The sequence below is a fragment of the Zerene cesonia genome, chromosome 14, assembly GCF_012273895.1.
Source record: "Zerene cesonia ecotype Mississippi chromosome 14, Zerene_cesonia_1.1, whole genome shotgun sequence".
Taxonomy (NCBI): domain Eukaryota; kingdom Metazoa; phylum Arthropoda; class Insecta; order Lepidoptera; family Pieridae; genus Zerene; species Zerene cesonia.
Genome location: NC_052115.1, coordinates 4,877,361 through 4,896,230, shown reverse-complemented (window position 1 = coordinate 4,896,230; position 18,870 = coordinate 4,877,361). Strand labels below are relative to the sequence as shown.

Sequence of the window (18,870 nt, the reverse complement as noted above, 5' to 3'; positions counted from 1 at the left end):
GAGGATTTTACCCTCTACCAAAACGCTCAACGCGCCTAAAGAAGTTTTCACTTCAATAATTCGCATATGAAAACATAAGCAAAGCGAAAGGAAAATTCAGTTTTGTGGATAATTCCAAATATTCTTTAGGACTAGGACCTAGGTTTATACCTAAACTAAACTTTTCTACTACATGTCACTAAATCTCTATTATGTGTGGTTCATTAAAGCGAAATATATTTTTTATCAAGCTGAAAATTTACTATTTTTAATGTATTATCGCTGCTCCAAATCGTGTCTGTAAATCTTATTCAATAAACATGATCACCTACCATCTTTTAGTGGGTATAATTTCTAGTTCTGTCTCACTGGAATTACTCCTGTTTTAAAACATATCATATCAAACATATCATAGTGACCCTCGTAATGACTCCTGTAATCAATCTTAATTAAGATAAGCTTTTGCCTTACCCACGGCCTTCTTCCACGTGATGATGGGTTTCGGATAGCCGTCTGCTTGACACTGTAAGGTGACATCCTGTCCAGCGGCTACGGCTATGTCGTTGGGCTCCAAGCGCCAGCGTGGAGGTACTATTAATAAATGCAATTGATTTATAATACATACAAATTGATTGCATAATATGTATTATGGTCTCCTTTTAGAACGAAAAATTTTGTTTATGTTAAATTCGTAACACTCATAGGAGGCTTGTGTCCCCGTAGTCGGAACATATATGGGCTGATGACATCCAAATTCATAAATGTATATTTTTTAGGGATGGTAAAAAACAACAATTCATACTTAATTTTTGAACGCGATCTAAATTTTTAAGTAAATTTAATTTTGTTACACGCTTCTTATTAGCTTCACCTGTATGTTTGTATGTTTGTTTGTATGTTTGTTTGTTTGTTTGTTTGTAACCGACTTCTTTAGGCGCGATTTTGACCCACTTTAAACGGCCAGATTTTGTTCAAACTTGGTTGATTTATTGAGGACCGATGACAATACACTAATTTGATAAAATTATTCCATTTTTCAATTTGCAAAATATGATTTTTGTTAAAGCGTGTTTTTTAGTTTTTTTAAACTATTATATTTTATTTTTTTAATAAAGTTGCATTAATAAGATATCCATTAACATATTTACTACTGATACTGTAATTTCAATCTTAATATTTAAAGGGATAGATAATTCATTTTTTCATATCTATTATTAATATTTATTATATTATATTATATGACAATGCAGTTCAAATAAGTAGTAAGTATACTTTGTAGAAGCCGACGTAGAAAGTAATAACTACTGAAATTAAATTTCTTTTTCCTTTTCATAAATATTGGAAGCTGAATCGAGAACGAATAAATAGTGCTAAAATTCATTCATTGTATTCATAAGCTGGATTACTGGACCTGAATAAACTCGCTATAGCCCAAAAAGTAACATTTATCATATAACTAAATGCCTCAAATATAAAGCCGTGTTGGCACATATAAATGTACGAATATACCTAATGCATATAAATGATACGACAATAATTTACCATTAACAGTCAAAGGTACGGTGAATCGTTCCGAGCCGGCGACATTGGAAGCGATGCACGTGTAATTGCCGCTGTGTTGCGACGTGATGTGCTCAATCACCAGCGAAGCGCTGTATTCGTCCATTCGCCGCGTCAATATCCCGCTCGGCGCGTACGGCGATGACGTCACCGCCTGCCCATTCTTCTCCCATCGAAACGCAATCGGCAAATCGCCCTCCAATATCTGACACGAAATGGCCGCCCTCATACCCTCCCTCAATAAATTCGTCAAAGGCTGGATGGGCAATATCTTCGGCTGCACTGGAAACAAAAGGAAAACGATGTATTCTTTAAGCGAGGCATTCCGATCCCCGGTTCCAATTAAGCTTTCTAAAACACAATTTTGGCAGAACACCAAACGCGTTCCGAAAAACTCTGCCCCGTTAGATTTTACGAGTAATTAATTGGGAATTTAAGCCCTGTTTATCGCCGTTTTAATGTAGGCAACCTGAGTTGTCGGCGGTTGGAACTAAGATTTTTATTATTTACTTTATTATCCTATTAACTGGGTGAAGCAAGAAAATTAAAGGTTTGATGCCGCGGTGTAATAGCCCAGCGCTCTGAGTTTAATGAATTACGCATGAATAACCTCGCCTCCTGAATCTGTGATTTTATGATGCATTTGCAATTTTTTTACAAGAAAATAGGTCAGATGTTTAATTCATCATTAAATTGTTTTATAACTCAAGCTTTAAATAATAAAAACATATTGTTAATGTTATTCTTCCTTAAATATCATCTTTTTATTACTTGTTTTCACACTTCCATGCGTTTGTTAACTTACATAAAAGAACATCTTTCAGTTCAACATATAAATAATAAAGGCTTAATAAATTGAGCTATTTTTCCGGATCTTGTCAGTAAATTTCTCACATTTGGAAAATTCTTGGCTGCATATATTATAAATCTTACCTAATATTTGCACTTCCACTTCACGCCTTGCCACGTGACGCTGTCGGTTTGTTGCTTGGCAGGTGTAAGTGCCTGCGTCTTCCCCACGTTGTGTTTGCTCCACTATCAGAGTACCATTTGGGAATACTTTTTGACGCCGGTTCAGAGGAAGATTTTGACCATCTATAATAAAAGGTGTCGTTCAGTAAATTAAAAAATAATTACCTACGTATATAATCTATTTTCATGAGAAACTTCTCGTATAATTTTCTCTCACAAAGTGTTACTTTAGACTTAAACATCTCAACTATATCATAATATCTAATAATGGAAGTTTCTCTTTGTTTTGTCGCGTTTAAATAACTTTCTTTGGTATTCTAGGTACCAGCATAAATTATTACTCAAACATTTTAAATGATTATAGGCTATTTTATTATTAATATTATAATAGATAACATAATAGGTACTATACCAGTAACATCACAGAAATTATTAAAGAATGACGCTTGTAAAACATTGGCTCGTTGGTAGAAGTCACAATAAAAACTGTAGGCCATTTACCAATAAGCGGAGCAGGGAGGAGGTACCTAAATTATTTAAATGGCGACTCAATAAAGTCTCATGTAGGAGATAAGATCGTTGTTGACAAGGGTCGAACCGGAAAAGGAAAATTACAGGGGAGTGACCGAGCGGTCTTAATTTGATCTTACGCAGTAATTCTGTTAAACGAGCTAAGCGTTTTACGGTCGGATATTTTCTTTATATTTTGTGTTCTCCGGTCGAGTAGTTGGACATAAGACTGGTCAAGTGGACCATTTAATTAAATATAGAATGTTTCATCTAACATTTTCTTCGTGTAGGGCATGAAGAATGGAGTGTGTAGGTATGTTGCGACAATTTCTTTTATTAAATTGTTAACCAAAATGCTGCGAACTGTTTGTAAATCATAGGATTGTTAATTGTTTAGTTAATTATATTTATACTTTATTGTAATTGTCAACATTACGATTTTTCTTATCTCAAAACAGGCTCAATTTTAATTGCTACATCATAAAGGGCAATCTAATGTTTGAAATTTAATAATGTTTATTAAAAATCTTTTTTCGTATTTTATCGGAAGTATTTTCAATAATGTTTTCTATAGACGAGTCTGCCATATAAAACGTATTCAAATAAAATAAATCAAACAAATTGTCTATGGATAAAAGCAGAACCTATTAAAGCTTCCGAAGAAAGACGTGAAGGAGAAATCACGTTGGGACTAAGTTAAAAATTCCTTCCCTAATTGGATCGTGCGAGGCCTTCGTATTAGAAGTAGAGGCAATGTGAGGCAATTTGCTCACGTTTTCACGCAAGTATTTTATTACTTTTTCATACATTTTGTGTCGTATGTTTCTATCGAATATATAAAAATAACTAGATTTTGATTATTGTTAACATCTGGATATATTAATAATTAAACACACTAATTCAATAACTAATAATAGATTTCGACTTATAAATATATTCTTCTAATGATGCGAGTATTTTTTTGTTATATATTATGCGTAATTGTCTTGTAGGTATGCAAAACTTTTCTAGAATGTTATATATAACCAGTATGGGGGAAATTGCGTTGGAATTAATTCATTATCAGTCACAATAAAATCGTACTATTTACATAATCATGGTTATGGAAAAATAGAACCAATTATATATTACGATTATGATTGGTTCAATTTTTATAAATAAGATTTATTAAAATAATCGCTAACTAAGTAAAATTGGAAAAAGACCTGAGACAGAGAGATTAGAGACCGTTAAATTTTAGAACACTATAGTGGCTGACCTAGCTCAGTTAAGACGGTGTAACGAAAAACACAGATGACTTTCCGTTTACTTACTTTAGTTTCCTTAACGACCTGTTGCTCGAAAGAACCCGGTGACCTCCCACGGGTTTAATTCTATATACTAAAGTGTCCTTCCGGACCCGTTTAAACAGAAAATACACGATTTGATCACTTTAACTATCAGTAATAAACGAGAACTGTTCTTATAGAAACTTATCTATATCTACCTCCTATTTCCTTAAGAAAGTCCCACGATAAGAGGTTTACTTAAATCACGTTCGAATTACAAATTAACTTTCATTTTTAATAATAATATGAGTGAAATCCATAGGTTATATTAAATAATCGTTATATTAAGTCGATTTAAATTTTGTTAAGCCAAATAGTTTGTACGGTTTTGATATTAATATTTAAATTTCTGTGTTTTATTTTAGATTTAGATAGTACGTATTATTTCAATTACAATAAATGACTACCCGGGTGAAGCCGGGGCGTGCAGCTAGTATAATATAAAAAAAACTACAAAATATTAATAAATAAATAAAATCGGTACAATCGGTAAAATTGGTATATAACTCTAAATGAAAGGTCGAGTTGCAGTAGAATAACAATTTTCAATACTCATTACTATTCAAAGGCTACGAAAATTTAGACATTTTAAATTGAGATAATTTAATAACAAAAACCTATTAAAAATAATCATAAGGTAAATTTACTCCATAAAAACATAGAGTAATAAATATATCATTTTTAAATCTCATAAACTTTGCCACTCTATACATAAATTTTGTGTTTAAAGAATATTTACACCGCCTAATTATGTATTTACTTGAGTGGCTTTTTTAGGTGCTTGAATTAAGTGGTTGGGCTTATAAATTTAGGTCACCCTGTTTCTAGTGTCAGTACAGAGTACTGACTCAATGCTTCTTATACGTGTAGCAGGTACATTAATTCTGCCTTAAGGCATAATTTTTACAAAATTTATTTTTTAAATTTTTTTGTCGACATTGTTTTTTTATTAATTCTTATACAATGTCTTAAGAGATATACATGTACATTTGTGGCAATATAAAGGCATTATTTTATAGCGTGATAACGCTATTGCTAAGGGCCTAGTTTATACAATAAATGATGAAATAGCAGCTTTAATGTGTCGAGTTTTGTTACAAATGTATTGAAACTTTTTCGACGTAAGGAAAGAGAAATATTTATGCAAATACTTTATGGGTAAATTTATACATAAACTATATAATGGTATTAATAAAATTCAAAATAATAACATAGTTTTATAGACGGTAGAGCAAAACGAGATAATGTTAATATATTTCTAAACAGAATCAATAAATTTCAGTAATATTTACCTCTCTCCCAGGTGATAGATTCAATCGGATATCCAGCTACTGGACATTTGATATTCAAATCACTGCCCGCAACAGCTGTAACTTTGGGCATCTCCCGAATATAAGGCAGTCCATATACATTGACCCGCGCGGCGTGGCTAGCTTTTCCAGCCGTATTGCTGGCAACACATGCGTACTCGCCGCCATCTTGCTCTGTCACTCGGCTTATGTTCAGGTGACTGACGACGTCGTCTTGTAACGTCACGTGTTGGCCGACGACGAATCTGTTAGAAATAAAATATAATAGTTTAAAAAAACTATAAAACACGCTTTAACAAAAATCATATTTTGCAAATTGAAAACTGGAATAATTTTATCAAATTAGTGTATTGTCATCGGTCCTCAATAAATCTACAAAGTTTGAACGAAATCTGGCCGTTTAAAGTGGGTCAAAATCGCGCCCAAAGAAGTCAGTTACAAACAAACAAACATACAAACAAACAAACATACAAACAAACAAACATACAGGTGAAGCTAATAAAAAGCGTGTAAAATCAGATTACAGGCGGATGATTTGAATTGCATTTGCTTAACCATTTTATATTATAGATCCTACTAGGTTTACTTGATTTACTTTTAAGTATAACCAGCTTTTCATTTTTATTATAATTAAGTTAGTACTAATAAAATGAATAAATAATTGTAAAGATAAAATTTTGAATGTATCATACAAATGCAATATTTAAATATATTTTAATGTATAATAGGAACTCCTGACTCACCGTGAATTAGTGGGTATAGGAAACCCATCTAAGGTCCATATGAATTGCGGTGGAGGATGCCCCATTGCTACGCATTTTAGCGACACACTCGGCCCGGGTTGCAGAGTTTGCTCGGAAAACCAATAGACGAGCTCGGGCTTGGATTCTAAAAAAAATGTGTATTTAGCATATGTTTTATTACAGTTTGTAAAGAATTTGTGATTTATTTCAAGACTTTATCAATACAAGATTTCAAGTATTGCATTTACAGTAAACTGAACTTTTGTTATAAAATTATTTCTCCACGTTTCTAATAATTTTTTCCATTGTTGCTCCTGGAACATTTTCCAGAACATGCTGCGATTCTTACTTAAGATAAATCAAAATAATTAAGCACATATTTTCCTTTTTTCAACTTGAAAATTTCATTTAACAATGCTCTCAATTCTTTCGACCCAAATTTCTTTTATTTTTCTATTCTATTTCATCATCACTTTTTTCACAAGCCCAAAGTCGCTTGTGTACGGAGATAAGAGAAATAAGTTCATTAATTTTCACTGAGCCGGTGTGAGGCTGAGTGCCTCACACCGGCTCAGATTTCAGTATAATTTGCGTATCGACTAAGCAGTTCGCAGTTATGGAGCGACGGTCGAGGCCGCCAAATCCGCGCAGAGCGGTCCGGGGCACGACTCTGCTAAGCCTGTATTTTTCATGAAATTATACCGTACAATGCGGATTTCCTGTCTTTGTTGTGCTAATTTTTTATCCTGTTAAGATACTTTGCATGAAGAATGGGGACCACGCTGCATTATGGTCTTTGTAGACCTGTGGTTTATAAAACAGGACATTATTTTAGGGTGTTATGTCATTTTCTTCTTTTACGTTTTTAATTGACTGTTTCCATCAAACAATGATGTGTTGTTCCTATTTTGTTATTATAATTATAAATAGATTTATAAAACATTATTCAGTGGGTAGCCCGAGAAAAATATATATATATGATGGCGAAGAATTTGTATTATGCAAAATTATTGTTATCATTTAACGTCGATTCCTAAAATAACAACTTAACAGTTTATTTTTATTTTTTATGAATTTTTATGGATGAAATTAAACAAAATCTTTTGTGTAGATCTATGCAGAACAAGTAGGTACATAGTTAGTAAACTTCCCAATTTTTATTCGTACAACGCTTAAAGTTACTAAAACACATCTAGCAATTATTGGAATTGTCTATGAGGCGAGCCAGTTCGGAAATTATGCTTACAACATTTAATCTTATCTTGTTACGTATCTACAAACAAAACATCCTTTTATACTAGGATAATTGGACCAAATGTCTCAAATAAAAACATTTTAAACATAATAGAATTCCGTATGTCGTGAACAATTGCGAAGACCAAAATGAAAACCGAAATATAATTGAAATAATAGCCGTAAACGCAAATGAAATATAACGCTAGCAAAGCATTTCTGCCACAGCTAGATATTGTTTAATTTTGTGGAATAATATTTGTGCATTTCGTGTAACTGAAGTACTTACTTGGCTGAATTTATTACGGTAGAAAGTTACTGGTTACTCGGAAAGTGAACAGATTTACAACATTAGTTGGCGTTAATTTGCTTAATATGAAACAGGTGGAACGGGTTGTGTGTTAAATTTGTAATAATTTGGAAATAGGTCAATCTTTGGCCTTGAAAATATTATATTGTATATAACTTTTATCATCGTGAACAATCCAAATTGAATCCTAAATCCCTACATACATATAATTCACAGGTCACAATGTTGGTTACCTAACTATATACTCCTCCGAAACTGCTGGACCGATTATTATGAAATTTAGTGTGTACATCGGGTAGGTCTAGGAATCGGCCAATATCTATTTTTATATCCCTAAACGATAAGAGCAAAGCAGAGCAGAGTTTGCTGGGTCAGCTGGTAATATAAATATTTCTGACTGAACTTAATTATTGAATTTGCAATATCGATATTTATTTAAGTGACTTAATCTAGATTACTAATTCTTAATAACTTCGTTTAAATATTGATTCACTATCAATTGAGTACACTTATAGTCTTAGCAAACGCACATCCTTACACCCAATGAAAACATTTCTCTATATACCTTACACGTGGACGAACGGTATTTATCTTTCGAATTAAACGTTAACTGGAAAACAATACGAGGAGATCCAATAGTTTCTGAGCACACGACAAGAACAAATGAGGCTTGTTAACTGAGGGTCTACCACTTGCATAATTTATAGAGCACGTCTGTCTCCTACACTTGCTGAACCACAGATCTTGTATATTCATTAAATTACTGATAAATTAACTTTTCCCATTATTCCGATTGCGGTTCCTAAATATGTAGTCTCCTTTGTATGGATTATAAGATGGGTATGTTGGTGAATGAACACAACCACTCTCAAAAAATCCACACATAAGAGCTTTTATTCTATTAAGTATAAAACACTGATGTTTTTGTCAGATTAAAATCAAACAACAGCTATGTAAGATTCTCGAATAAAATGATAAATCAGTATTGTAGTGATATGATATGGAATACAGAAGAGGCATAAAAACTCGAAGAGATGATTGTGCTCTTATAGTTTTTAAGGTACTCCAAAAAGCCCTAACGGTGTAAGTAGTGGGTCTTGTCCGCTTTATTTTCTTTCATCTCTGCACAAAGCGTATTCAGAATAAGCTATCTAATTAAAACGCAACATTACACAAGTCATTAAAGGAATATGGTTTCCTATACGCCAATAGGTAGCATGTGTGCATAGCGACGACCCTTAAGCTCTCAAGAGCAGCGACACCAAATAGCGGGGAGCAAATTAATAATGACACAAAGGGACTCATACGCCACACGTTTAATAGGTAAAAACGACCTTAACGTAGCGCGATAGGATCTTAATTGGGATTTTTGCGGTTTTGTACATAGTGTTGTGGCTTGATAGGCAACTGGCAGGCGCGCTCCGTCGTTGCAGCTCTTTGTTTGAGCTGAAGAGCTGACTCTAATAGCTTGCAGCGATCCGCGCTTAAAAATGGACTTTTAAATATTTTATGATGAAGGAAACGAGAACGGATAAAAAGTTGAGTCGCTGTACTTATTCCGTTCGATACTCGTTATCCTAATTACATTTCTGTTTAAAAATTGTGAGTTCATCTCGCTGAGAATAACCTTATTAACAGCAATAGTTATTTTTGTTTGATAATCTTTTTCATCCGCCGTTTAATCACATGAAAGCACTTTGTAAATGTTTATCTAATTATTAAATCAGGCGCTTGATACGTTTTGATAAACAGTTACAACTTCTGTAGTTACAATTTTAAGTCATGAAATTAAGATTAAGACGTAGTTGATGTGAAGTTCAATAGCTTATAATAGAATATTAATAAATTATATAACAATATACGACATTGTAGAGTATCAAAAAAGCTGTTTATTTTTTGATAATTCATACGTTCTTATAAATCACATCTCTAAAGCGTTTCGAAACTGTATCACATAAACACGCTTCTTTAAACAAATTCCCGCGTACTGATACCGCTCGAGAGGTTAGGTTAGGTAGAGGTTTCGAGAGGTTTCGATGGTTCTCTACAGTCACCCTAGATTGGACTGTTTAACCATCTTTAGTAATATAAGACGTACAAAATTTTGGTACAAAGGATAAATCCTACACTTAGGTCATAAATACTCATCCTGAATCTTAAATTATATTAGAGTTTAAATTAAATTCTGTAACCTAATTCTCCTTTAGTAACCATATTCCTTATTCTACTTATACTGATACTGAACTGTTGATAAACGAATCTTGTATAAAAAACTTATTCTAAAAATTTAATTGATAAATAAATATCTGAGGTAGGTTTAGTTTAGCATGTGTTCAATTAACGGTTTTAATCATTTCTAACTATACATAACATACAGTACCTCTATTGCCAGTAAAATTCCAATCGGCGTCGTGTGTGTGCGTGCTGCGAGCGAAGGGCGCTCGCCGGGATCGGTTTCCAGAATCACGTTTGCTGTCTGATACAAATAAAGCTTAACTAAGACGATTTTATTTTAAATCATCATAAAAATCATCTCATCACCCTGTATATTGTTGTTGAGGGTTATTCAAATATTTTTTTTCAGTTCTCTTTTGTTTAATTTTTAGCTTTACTAATGTAACCTATTACATAACGATAATAATACGTAACTTAAATACACGGATAATAATAAAAAGTAAATACTGAACATAGAAAGTTTTCTTTGCAGATTTAACGTTTACGTCTGAGTAAGAAGTTTCTAGAACAAACAATCAAAATATTGCAAACGTGTTTGGGAGTTGATTAGTTATTTTTATTCAGTCGATTCATTATAACTTCTTTTTAATAGAACGTATAAAATTATAATTTCAATTTATTTTCAAGTTATTTATGTTGATTTGATATTCGTACGCTTGGGGTCCAGGGTGGCGGAGAGGTTAGTCGTTGCCACGGTTCAGCGACATAACGCGGGTTCGAATCCGGCCTCGTGATCAATATGTTTCTATTGTAACCGTACTTGTAAAACGGATAAAATTTATTAATTTGGTAGAAATAATAAATACATTTTTATTGTAGCGCATTGTCAAATTTCACCGTTAATCAACTATTTAATTTTAAGATCAACACTAAATTATTTCTAACATCTTACGTCTAATAGTTTGCAGGTTTTATTCGCTGTTATAACATCGTATACATTTTCCGTACATAGAAGTTAATGATTTAGATATACCTTCAATTAAAACTTGAGCGATCCCATAAGCCTGGTCCCTCGTGCTACTCGCGAAGCACTGATAAATTCCTTGGTCCACGACCTGCGTGTTTTTGATATGTAGTCTCAGCCTGTCTTCAGATATACGTATTCGGTCTGTGTCCTTCACGGATTTTCCGTCATGTATCCAATATACAACCTCAATTGGATGGCCAGATACCTTGCATTCCATACTTATGTCGGCGTTTAGTTTCATTCGTAGTAAATCTGGTTTTATTCGGACGGATATTGGTTCTAGAAAAGTTGTATAAAGACGTATAAAAATATTAGTATTCAAAGTACAGTTTTCTCTATTAAAATAACCTTTAGCAAAATGAATTTAAAGCAATTAATAAAAAATACTCCCATTTTCATATAGAACTAATTTTAAATAGCATCATATATTAATCAAGTGTTATAGCAATAATGGTGTTATATTAATTAATTAAGTGATTCTCAAGTTAACACACCTGTAACAATGAGTGAAATATGGACAGAATCACTGCCGGCAGTGTTGTTAAGCCAACAGATGAATCGTCCTGCGTCTTCCCTCTTCACAGATTGTATGCGCAGTAAGCCACCCAGTATCCTCGTACGTGGATACACTGATGTCTTCTCTATAGGTATTAGTTGTTCATGGTGCTCGCGGAACCATCTAAAAAGAATGAGATATTGGTTCAACAATAAGTAAACGAGAAATGGCATTCACTAATGTATGTACTTCGTTAAAATTAACATGTCAAACCTCATAAGAAATTACATTTCGCGCTGTTGAGACTTACAAAAAAAAAAAGATTTGTAATTTGTATTTTTTACCGATATGTTCTGCGACTCAGCATGTCGCAGTCGCAAAACTTTACTGCTTTTGTGAAGTATCTTGATTGGTATGGAAATTAAAATTACATGTATACATATTGATTCATACATTAAGATGTCGAACGAAACCCTGTCTTATATAATTCTATTACGTGAATAAGTAAAAGAACTCTGCTCTGAAACGAATTAGAGCAGCACCGATATCGTAAATACTTTAGAAAACCGGAGTGAATTTTAAATTATTTAAAATCGAGCTAACGTTTCGGTCTCGGTACTTATCGAGTACGCTGAAAGAAAAATAAAAACTATCGCAGTAGGTACTTTCATTGCAATAAATTTTTGAATCTACGGCACGGCAAGTTTAGTTATATTATTTTTATTTGTAAAATATATAAGATACGAAATTGTAAAAATGTGATCCGAATGAGCTCAGTGAGTCGGTCTTGTTTGAATACACATTCGCTTTCTTTGTTAGGGCGAAAGCATTGGGTAATACGGACGTGACTGTTCAACTTTTGTGCGGGTACTTTCAAAGCAGTAGAAGAAAGCTGCTAGCAAATGTCGTCTAATCCTGCTGCAATTTCTCGAAAAGGAACGGCTGAGGTTTGAAATCTTCAATGTTCCGAGTTAGCTTTCCTTTTGGAAATAGTTTTGAATGCAGTTGAATAGCACTAAGACATTTGCATTTTAAAGGATTTTTCCTTTAGGGAATGAAAATTATGGCACATGCAAGTACGTAATTTTCTTTTAGAGCGAAAATAAACTTGCATATAAACTATCAAAGAGCAAAGTTTTACTAGCAAGCGTTAGATATGAACTTGGTAAATTGAAAAGGTTTCGCGACGGTTGTGAAATGAAAGTTATATCACCTTGTGATAAAGTGCGGTTTGACGTTAAAGGATTACTATATTAATTGAGAAAATAGATGATCCTTATTTAAAACTGTCAAATTTTTTATGAACTTTTTAATAATTTATTTCGTTTATACTCTCAAAATAATCGCAAATAATTTCAAATTCAAAGTTTTCGTACCACAACAAACACTGTCTAAACAAGACCTCAAAGATCTAGGCGACGTCTGTGTTGGTATTGGGTAAAGCGAAACTCCTCTGATAGTTTGTCGCAAACCAAAGTAAATACAATATGAATTTGAAGCTTTGGATTGGTGGTCTGCACCAATACAAACGATTTCTTGTTGATAGAACTGGCCTTAAAGCTTTTAGCTTTTTAAAAAATCTGCGTATTTTTTTATTTTTTTTATTTTCAGTTCTTTTTTTAAACTTATTTACAAGTTCACAATTTTGTTGATAGTGTTACCTTATGGTGTTAAGATGTAATGCAGGTGTATTTTTTTTAATGTCACCATCGGCAATGGAGCTGGTGGGTCGCCTGATGGTAAATGCTACTACCGCCCATGAACATTTGAAGAGGCGTAAGGTCGTTTGCACACTTTACGCCTCTACAAATGGATTGCCGACTTCGAATTGGAAAGGGATAAAGAAAGGATAGACGAGAGGAATAAAGGAAAGGAATGGGAAGAGTAAGGAAAGGTATGGGACCTCCGGCTCCCCCACTCACCGAACGAAACACAGCAGTATGCTATTTCACTTCTTCTGTGGGGGTGTGGTACTTCCCCGATGCGAGATGGCCCAATTCATGCCAATGCATGCTTGACTACCACAATGAATGTATCGTAGGAAGCTAGAAATTTTCTAGTTAACTAATCGCCGGCAAGAATTAGTATTTCTATATCTCATGCGTTATTCTAGTCTAACACTCGCTACACCACTGCCTAGTACTATCAAAATCTGTTCAGAGATTATTGCGGGAAAGAGTAACAAACATGCACCCATCTTCACAAAAGCATTAGGATAGGATTAGTAGATTGATAATATTAAAGATGAAGGAAGAAATTCATTATTTAATTCTCCTTATCGGGGTTTTTTTTTCTAAGCAGATACATTATCCGTGATCAACATATTTTAATTAAAAATATTTTAGCAATAAATAGGATATGTTCTATAAAAAAATCCATATAACGCGATCAAATACGTATTTGAATGAAGCCTACATAGGCAATACACCCAAATAAATTCATCGCAAATACATTTACGAGGGTATAATGTTATTTGCCAGGTTCAGAGTAAATTGCTTCTTGCCAGTTAAAACGTATCACGGGCTGGAATTATAAAATTGTGGTAAAATATCCACACAGGATCAAAACAGATTCGCATCAAATAAAACGTCCAATTTGGCACGTAAATTTATGGGATTATTTATTCGGCTACGCTTTTTAAATGGTTTCCACACAATTTTGCTCTAAAAATATTTAATTGATTAAATATTTATGTTATGATAAATATTAATCACCATAATCCATCTAACTCTAAATCCTTTGTCCTTTTGTTTCATATTATTTAATGCGCTCGTTTACTAAGGAACATTTTAACAGCTTTTAATTATCCAATGTACTAAAATAAAAATAATTGAAGGACTTTTACCGTAATATATTTCAAAGGCAGTTTGTTTTAATTATTTTTTGAATTAAAAAAAAACCATTTTCTCAGAATAAGAATGTAATACGAAAAATAATAAACCTATTCAAAGAATGTAAGCTTCGCATTTCAGTCTTGATTACCTCCAAAAAAAAGGGTACAAAAAATGTGAGGGATCGTGCCGCTTTGTTCAAAGTATGAATGTATAGTAAACCGATTGAAAATTAAGATATAACAGATTATATATTTAATACACGTATAATTGATATTCATTTTCATAAGTATCGGCTATTGATACGTCTGCTAGCTCCAATAAGTTCCCGTACGATTCGTAGAGCGTAATCCCTGTATTGTTTTCATTTTTCATTCGACATACGACAGTTGCACGAGCCTGCATCTGTTTGCTCAGCAAAGATGCGATACGTGCTTAACTTGTCAGATACACGCAGCCGTTTGTATGATTGGAACTTTTTTATAGGACAAACATAAATCGTTCCGTTTAGTATTCCTCCGAAATGGATATTATATGGTTTGAAAATTGGATGTTTTGTTATAAATGTCAATTTAAAATATGTCACATTTGCAAAGTACTAAATAACAGTACCTAGCGCATAATATGTAATACAATTTCATGCAAATTAATTGTATGATATGGCAAAGGCCTATAAAATAAATCTCACTCTAAAATTCATAAAATTTAACGTAATTCGTGCAATAGCTGGCAGGGACGTCATATTTACGGCGTCATTTCGGAGCTGGAGAGACATTTAGAGTAATAATATTTTGTTTATTTAATAAACGATACATATCTACAGCGAGATAGATGTATGAATACATATTTAAAAAAGCTGCTTTACATACGCGTAAATGATACTAACGAATATTATATATGGGAAAGCAAAAAGTTTTGGGCAAATAAATTAAATATTAAACGTATTATAAATATATGGAAATACATGTTAATAGGCATAAAATTTTTTGAGTTAATCACATACAAGTAGCTTCTTATCCCAAAAATAATAATTATTTTAAAGAAATCTTTAACAAAAATATTGTGTGGAAATCCTTCCAACGCATTTATAGTATAATAGTAATGTATAGAGACTACTATAGAATTCAAATTAAAATCAAATCATTTTTTTTTTTTAATTTTTCATGTTATAAATAAACAATTTCATTCTGTAATTGCAAGTGTATCGTCAATAATATGTAAAAGTATTAAATTACCTGTAAGTAGGAACTGGCCAAGCGTGTGCCGCGCAGGGTAACCGCACATCGTGGCCCACCTGCACCCTCCGCGAACGCATTTCCACAGCTAATCGCGGCCTCACCTCCCCTTTCGGCTCTGTTACTATTATGTGACCTGATTAAGGAGTTGAGGTCTTAATTAAGTTTCGCTTTGGAATTATGACGCTGTTATGAGCTATCTTTATACGTGCTTTGGTTGGTTATTTCTATAGATTATGTTTCAATTACAAACTGGTAATGGACGTTAGCTCCAAAAAATATGTACTTACTACATTTTTTTTAAGAATTTTTATTTGTTAGATAGATATATTATGATAGGTAGATAATTCAGCAGTATATTACGACCATATTTATTTTTTATATTTGTATGCATTATCAATCTAAACTATCAATTCTTTTAATAGATTGGTCAAACGTGTGGGCGAATATACGAAATATTTTATTACGATGAAAGAAACTTCAATCTTAAATCTATTGTATTGATTGTCTTCCAAATTATAAGACCGTTGTACTCAAAATAACAAAGCCTTATAGTCCCCAGGTCATATTTCTTCAGAATTAGAAAATACCCTCATTAAGAAAATGTCATGTTAATTTTACAGTAAAAGAATTCTTACACCGAATATTCGTTTTAACTTTATTTTAATTTCTTAAATAACTTACCAAAATATTGACTAGAATATACATTGTTGGTGATTTTATCTCGAACCTGGCACCGAAACACAGTGTACCGATCCTCTGGACTCACAGAACTTATGTACAATGAGCCATCATCCAGGCGTTCGTAATTTGAACCTGTTAAAAGAATATATTATGTCAGTTCGAAAAGCTGACGTTTCAAAAAAAAAATGTCATCGGACGACAAATTCACTGAATGTTTGATATATAAAATATTATTATTTTCATAATTGGCTGAAATATTTTGCTAGTTTATTTTTAACCTATAAATAAATATATCGTATTAATATTTATAAACATTCCCAGATGTTAAAAATGTATAAATATATTTACACGTTTGCAAATTTAGAAACGGTCAATGTCTAAAGATGCGAATTTCCTTTGGAAACTTGTGGAGCGTATCAGACATGTTTATTTTAATAACCAAATAAACTCAAGGATTTAACTCTTTTGCAACACCATTCACAGACAGTTATTAAAAATTTCCCCAAAGCCACAAAATTTTCGAGTCTTTATTCCCTGAGGGCGTATGATGAATGACTCACATTGCTAAAGCTCTTGCTGAAATTTCTTTCAAAGTATTTCTTATTAAAGAAGGTTCCAGAATATTTCTTATACTAGCAATTTTATTTTCGCGAAATGTGACATAGACGATATAAAGTAGGTGAAATATAGCAGGATGCGTGGTTAACCTTATATTCTTTATAAAATATTATAGTTGTTACAACAGAACATAGTGCATTTTTGAATAAAATATATTTTAAAATTTTGAAAGATAAAAACAAGAGAAATGTTACTTAAAATAATGATTTTCTTGTAAAATGGAGTAGCAATGAATTGATATGAAAGTTCTTAAGAATAATAGAAGAAATTGAACTTTAACTCGGCATTGTCAAAGTTTTATTAGTCCTGCTTTATAATGAACTTTTGTTCAATGAAGTAAAATAATGCAAAGTACTTGATAAGTTTCAAATAGGATTTTAAATGCAGTTTGTTCGTTATTTACAAATGCTTTTATAACAATGTCAGTGTGAAATTATTAGGAATTTATTATGTGCGTATTTGTGTTGTAAGAAAATATCAGATTCATTAAAGTTTATTTCAAAAAGTCCAGTAAAGAGAGTAGAAATTATTTAAAGAAATTGATTTAATTTCTTTTGTGAGTCATCGTAGAAAAACCATCGTAAAAAAAAGATTAATGACATAATATTAAATTCCTGAACGAGAAAGATTAAAAACAATTCTGTTGAAATACGAATAGCCAATGGCTAAGTAGTCTCTTTGTATTACGTAACGGGTATGAAACCGCAAATAAAGATCGTTTAATCTTTTAATTACCGTATGGAAGGGTTGGCAAAATGTGTCTGTAGACCCCTCACATAAAAATATGTATTTTTTTAATTTTCCAAGGACGGGTTACCTCAATTAGATCGCTCAATGCTATACGGCCGGTTGCTTAAGTTTTCAACGGTAAATTACTTGTTTGATCAAAAAACAAAATAGAATATACAACGTAGAATGTTCTAGAATAATCTTACCTAAATAAGGAAATACACTAGTTTCATCATCAGCGAACCAATCAGTTTCTTGCACTCGTTCGCTGTAGTGTGGCGGGACCACGCAGCGCAATATGGCGGCGTTGCCCGACATCACATATTCATCTGACACATGCACCTCCCATGGGACGTTTAGTACTGGTAATATTAATATGAATTTCCACTTTAAATACACGCTGGTAGAGTTTTTTGTTGCGTTTAGGTTACTTTTTCGGAATCAATGTACATAAACGTGTATTACTTTAATGTAATGATATAAAAAAATGTATTATCAAGTTATGTTTTAATGGAAATTATAAATTAGTTTTTAGAAACAAACGATAAAAGCTTATCGAATCTCGAACTTCCTAGAATATAAATAAATGACAAAGTTCCGCTTAATAACAACCACTTTATTACTGTTGGTACCAGGTAGGACAGGTAACAATATTATTATGACCGAAAACCCCTTTTATTGAATACTACATAACTCAAGAAAAATATTACTTTATTGGATAATACTTACTTGCATGAACGTGAATGTTTTTGGATAAAACAGCAAAACCGCTGTTCAGTCTTAACCTACACCTATAAGTGGCAGTGTGGACATCGCGTCGGAACCTGTCTGCCGGGAAGGGCGGGAACTCCAAGGATCCGTTGGCCAGCACCCTGCGGAGACCAGCCAGTGACGTCACCGGCGTGTTGTCTACGAGAAGCCAGTCCAACTAAAACAAAAAAGGAAACGAAATAAATTGCTATTCAATACATAGTTATAATACATATTACGCGAAATTCAACAGCTTTTTTAATATTTTGGGTTTTGTTTACGGAGCTGTGTTTTATGAGAACAAAACGGAAACATACATAGAAATAAAATTTATTTATGCTGCCCATATTGTAAGAATTCAAGATCTTTTTTTGTCGAAT

At 32.7% G+C, this 18,870-nt stretch overlaps 1 protein-coding gene across 5 annotated transcripts in view; it reads right to left on the bottom strand.

The window, feature by feature from the left end:
• Window positions 1-18,870, bottom strand: part of LOC119831756 (Down syndrome cell adhesion molecule-like protein Dscam2) — a 130,483-nt gene that overhangs the window by 24,058 nt on the left and 87,555 nt on the right. For all 5 annotated transcript variants that reach the window (XM_038355242.1, XM_038355246.1, XM_038355245.1 and 2 more), the window contains exons 4-15: window positions 18,470-18,668; window positions 17,947-18,102; window positions 16,394-16,525; window positions 15,710-15,845; window positions 11,642-11,826; window positions 11,154-11,426; window positions 10,326-10,421; window positions 6,403-6,547; window positions 5,642-5,904; window positions 2,473-2,634; window positions 1,522-1,821; window positions 451-570 (exon numbers count right to left, since the gene is read on the bottom strand). In XM_038355242.1, coding sequence (XP_038211170.1) covers window positions 451-570; window positions 1,522-1,821; window positions 2,473-2,634; window positions 5,642-5,904; window positions 6,403-6,547; window positions 10,326-10,421; window positions 11,154-11,426; window positions 11,642-11,826; window positions 15,710-15,845; window positions 16,394-16,525; window positions 17,947-18,102; window positions 18,470-18,668 — 2,167 coding nt within the window. The remainder of the gene's footprint in view (window positions 1-450; window positions 571-1,521; window positions 1,822-2,472; window positions 2,635-5,641; window positions 5,905-6,402; window positions 6,548-10,325; window positions 10,422-11,153; window positions 11,427-11,641; window positions 11,827-15,709; window positions 15,846-16,393; window positions 16,526-17,946; window positions 18,103-18,469; window positions 18,669-18,870) is intronic.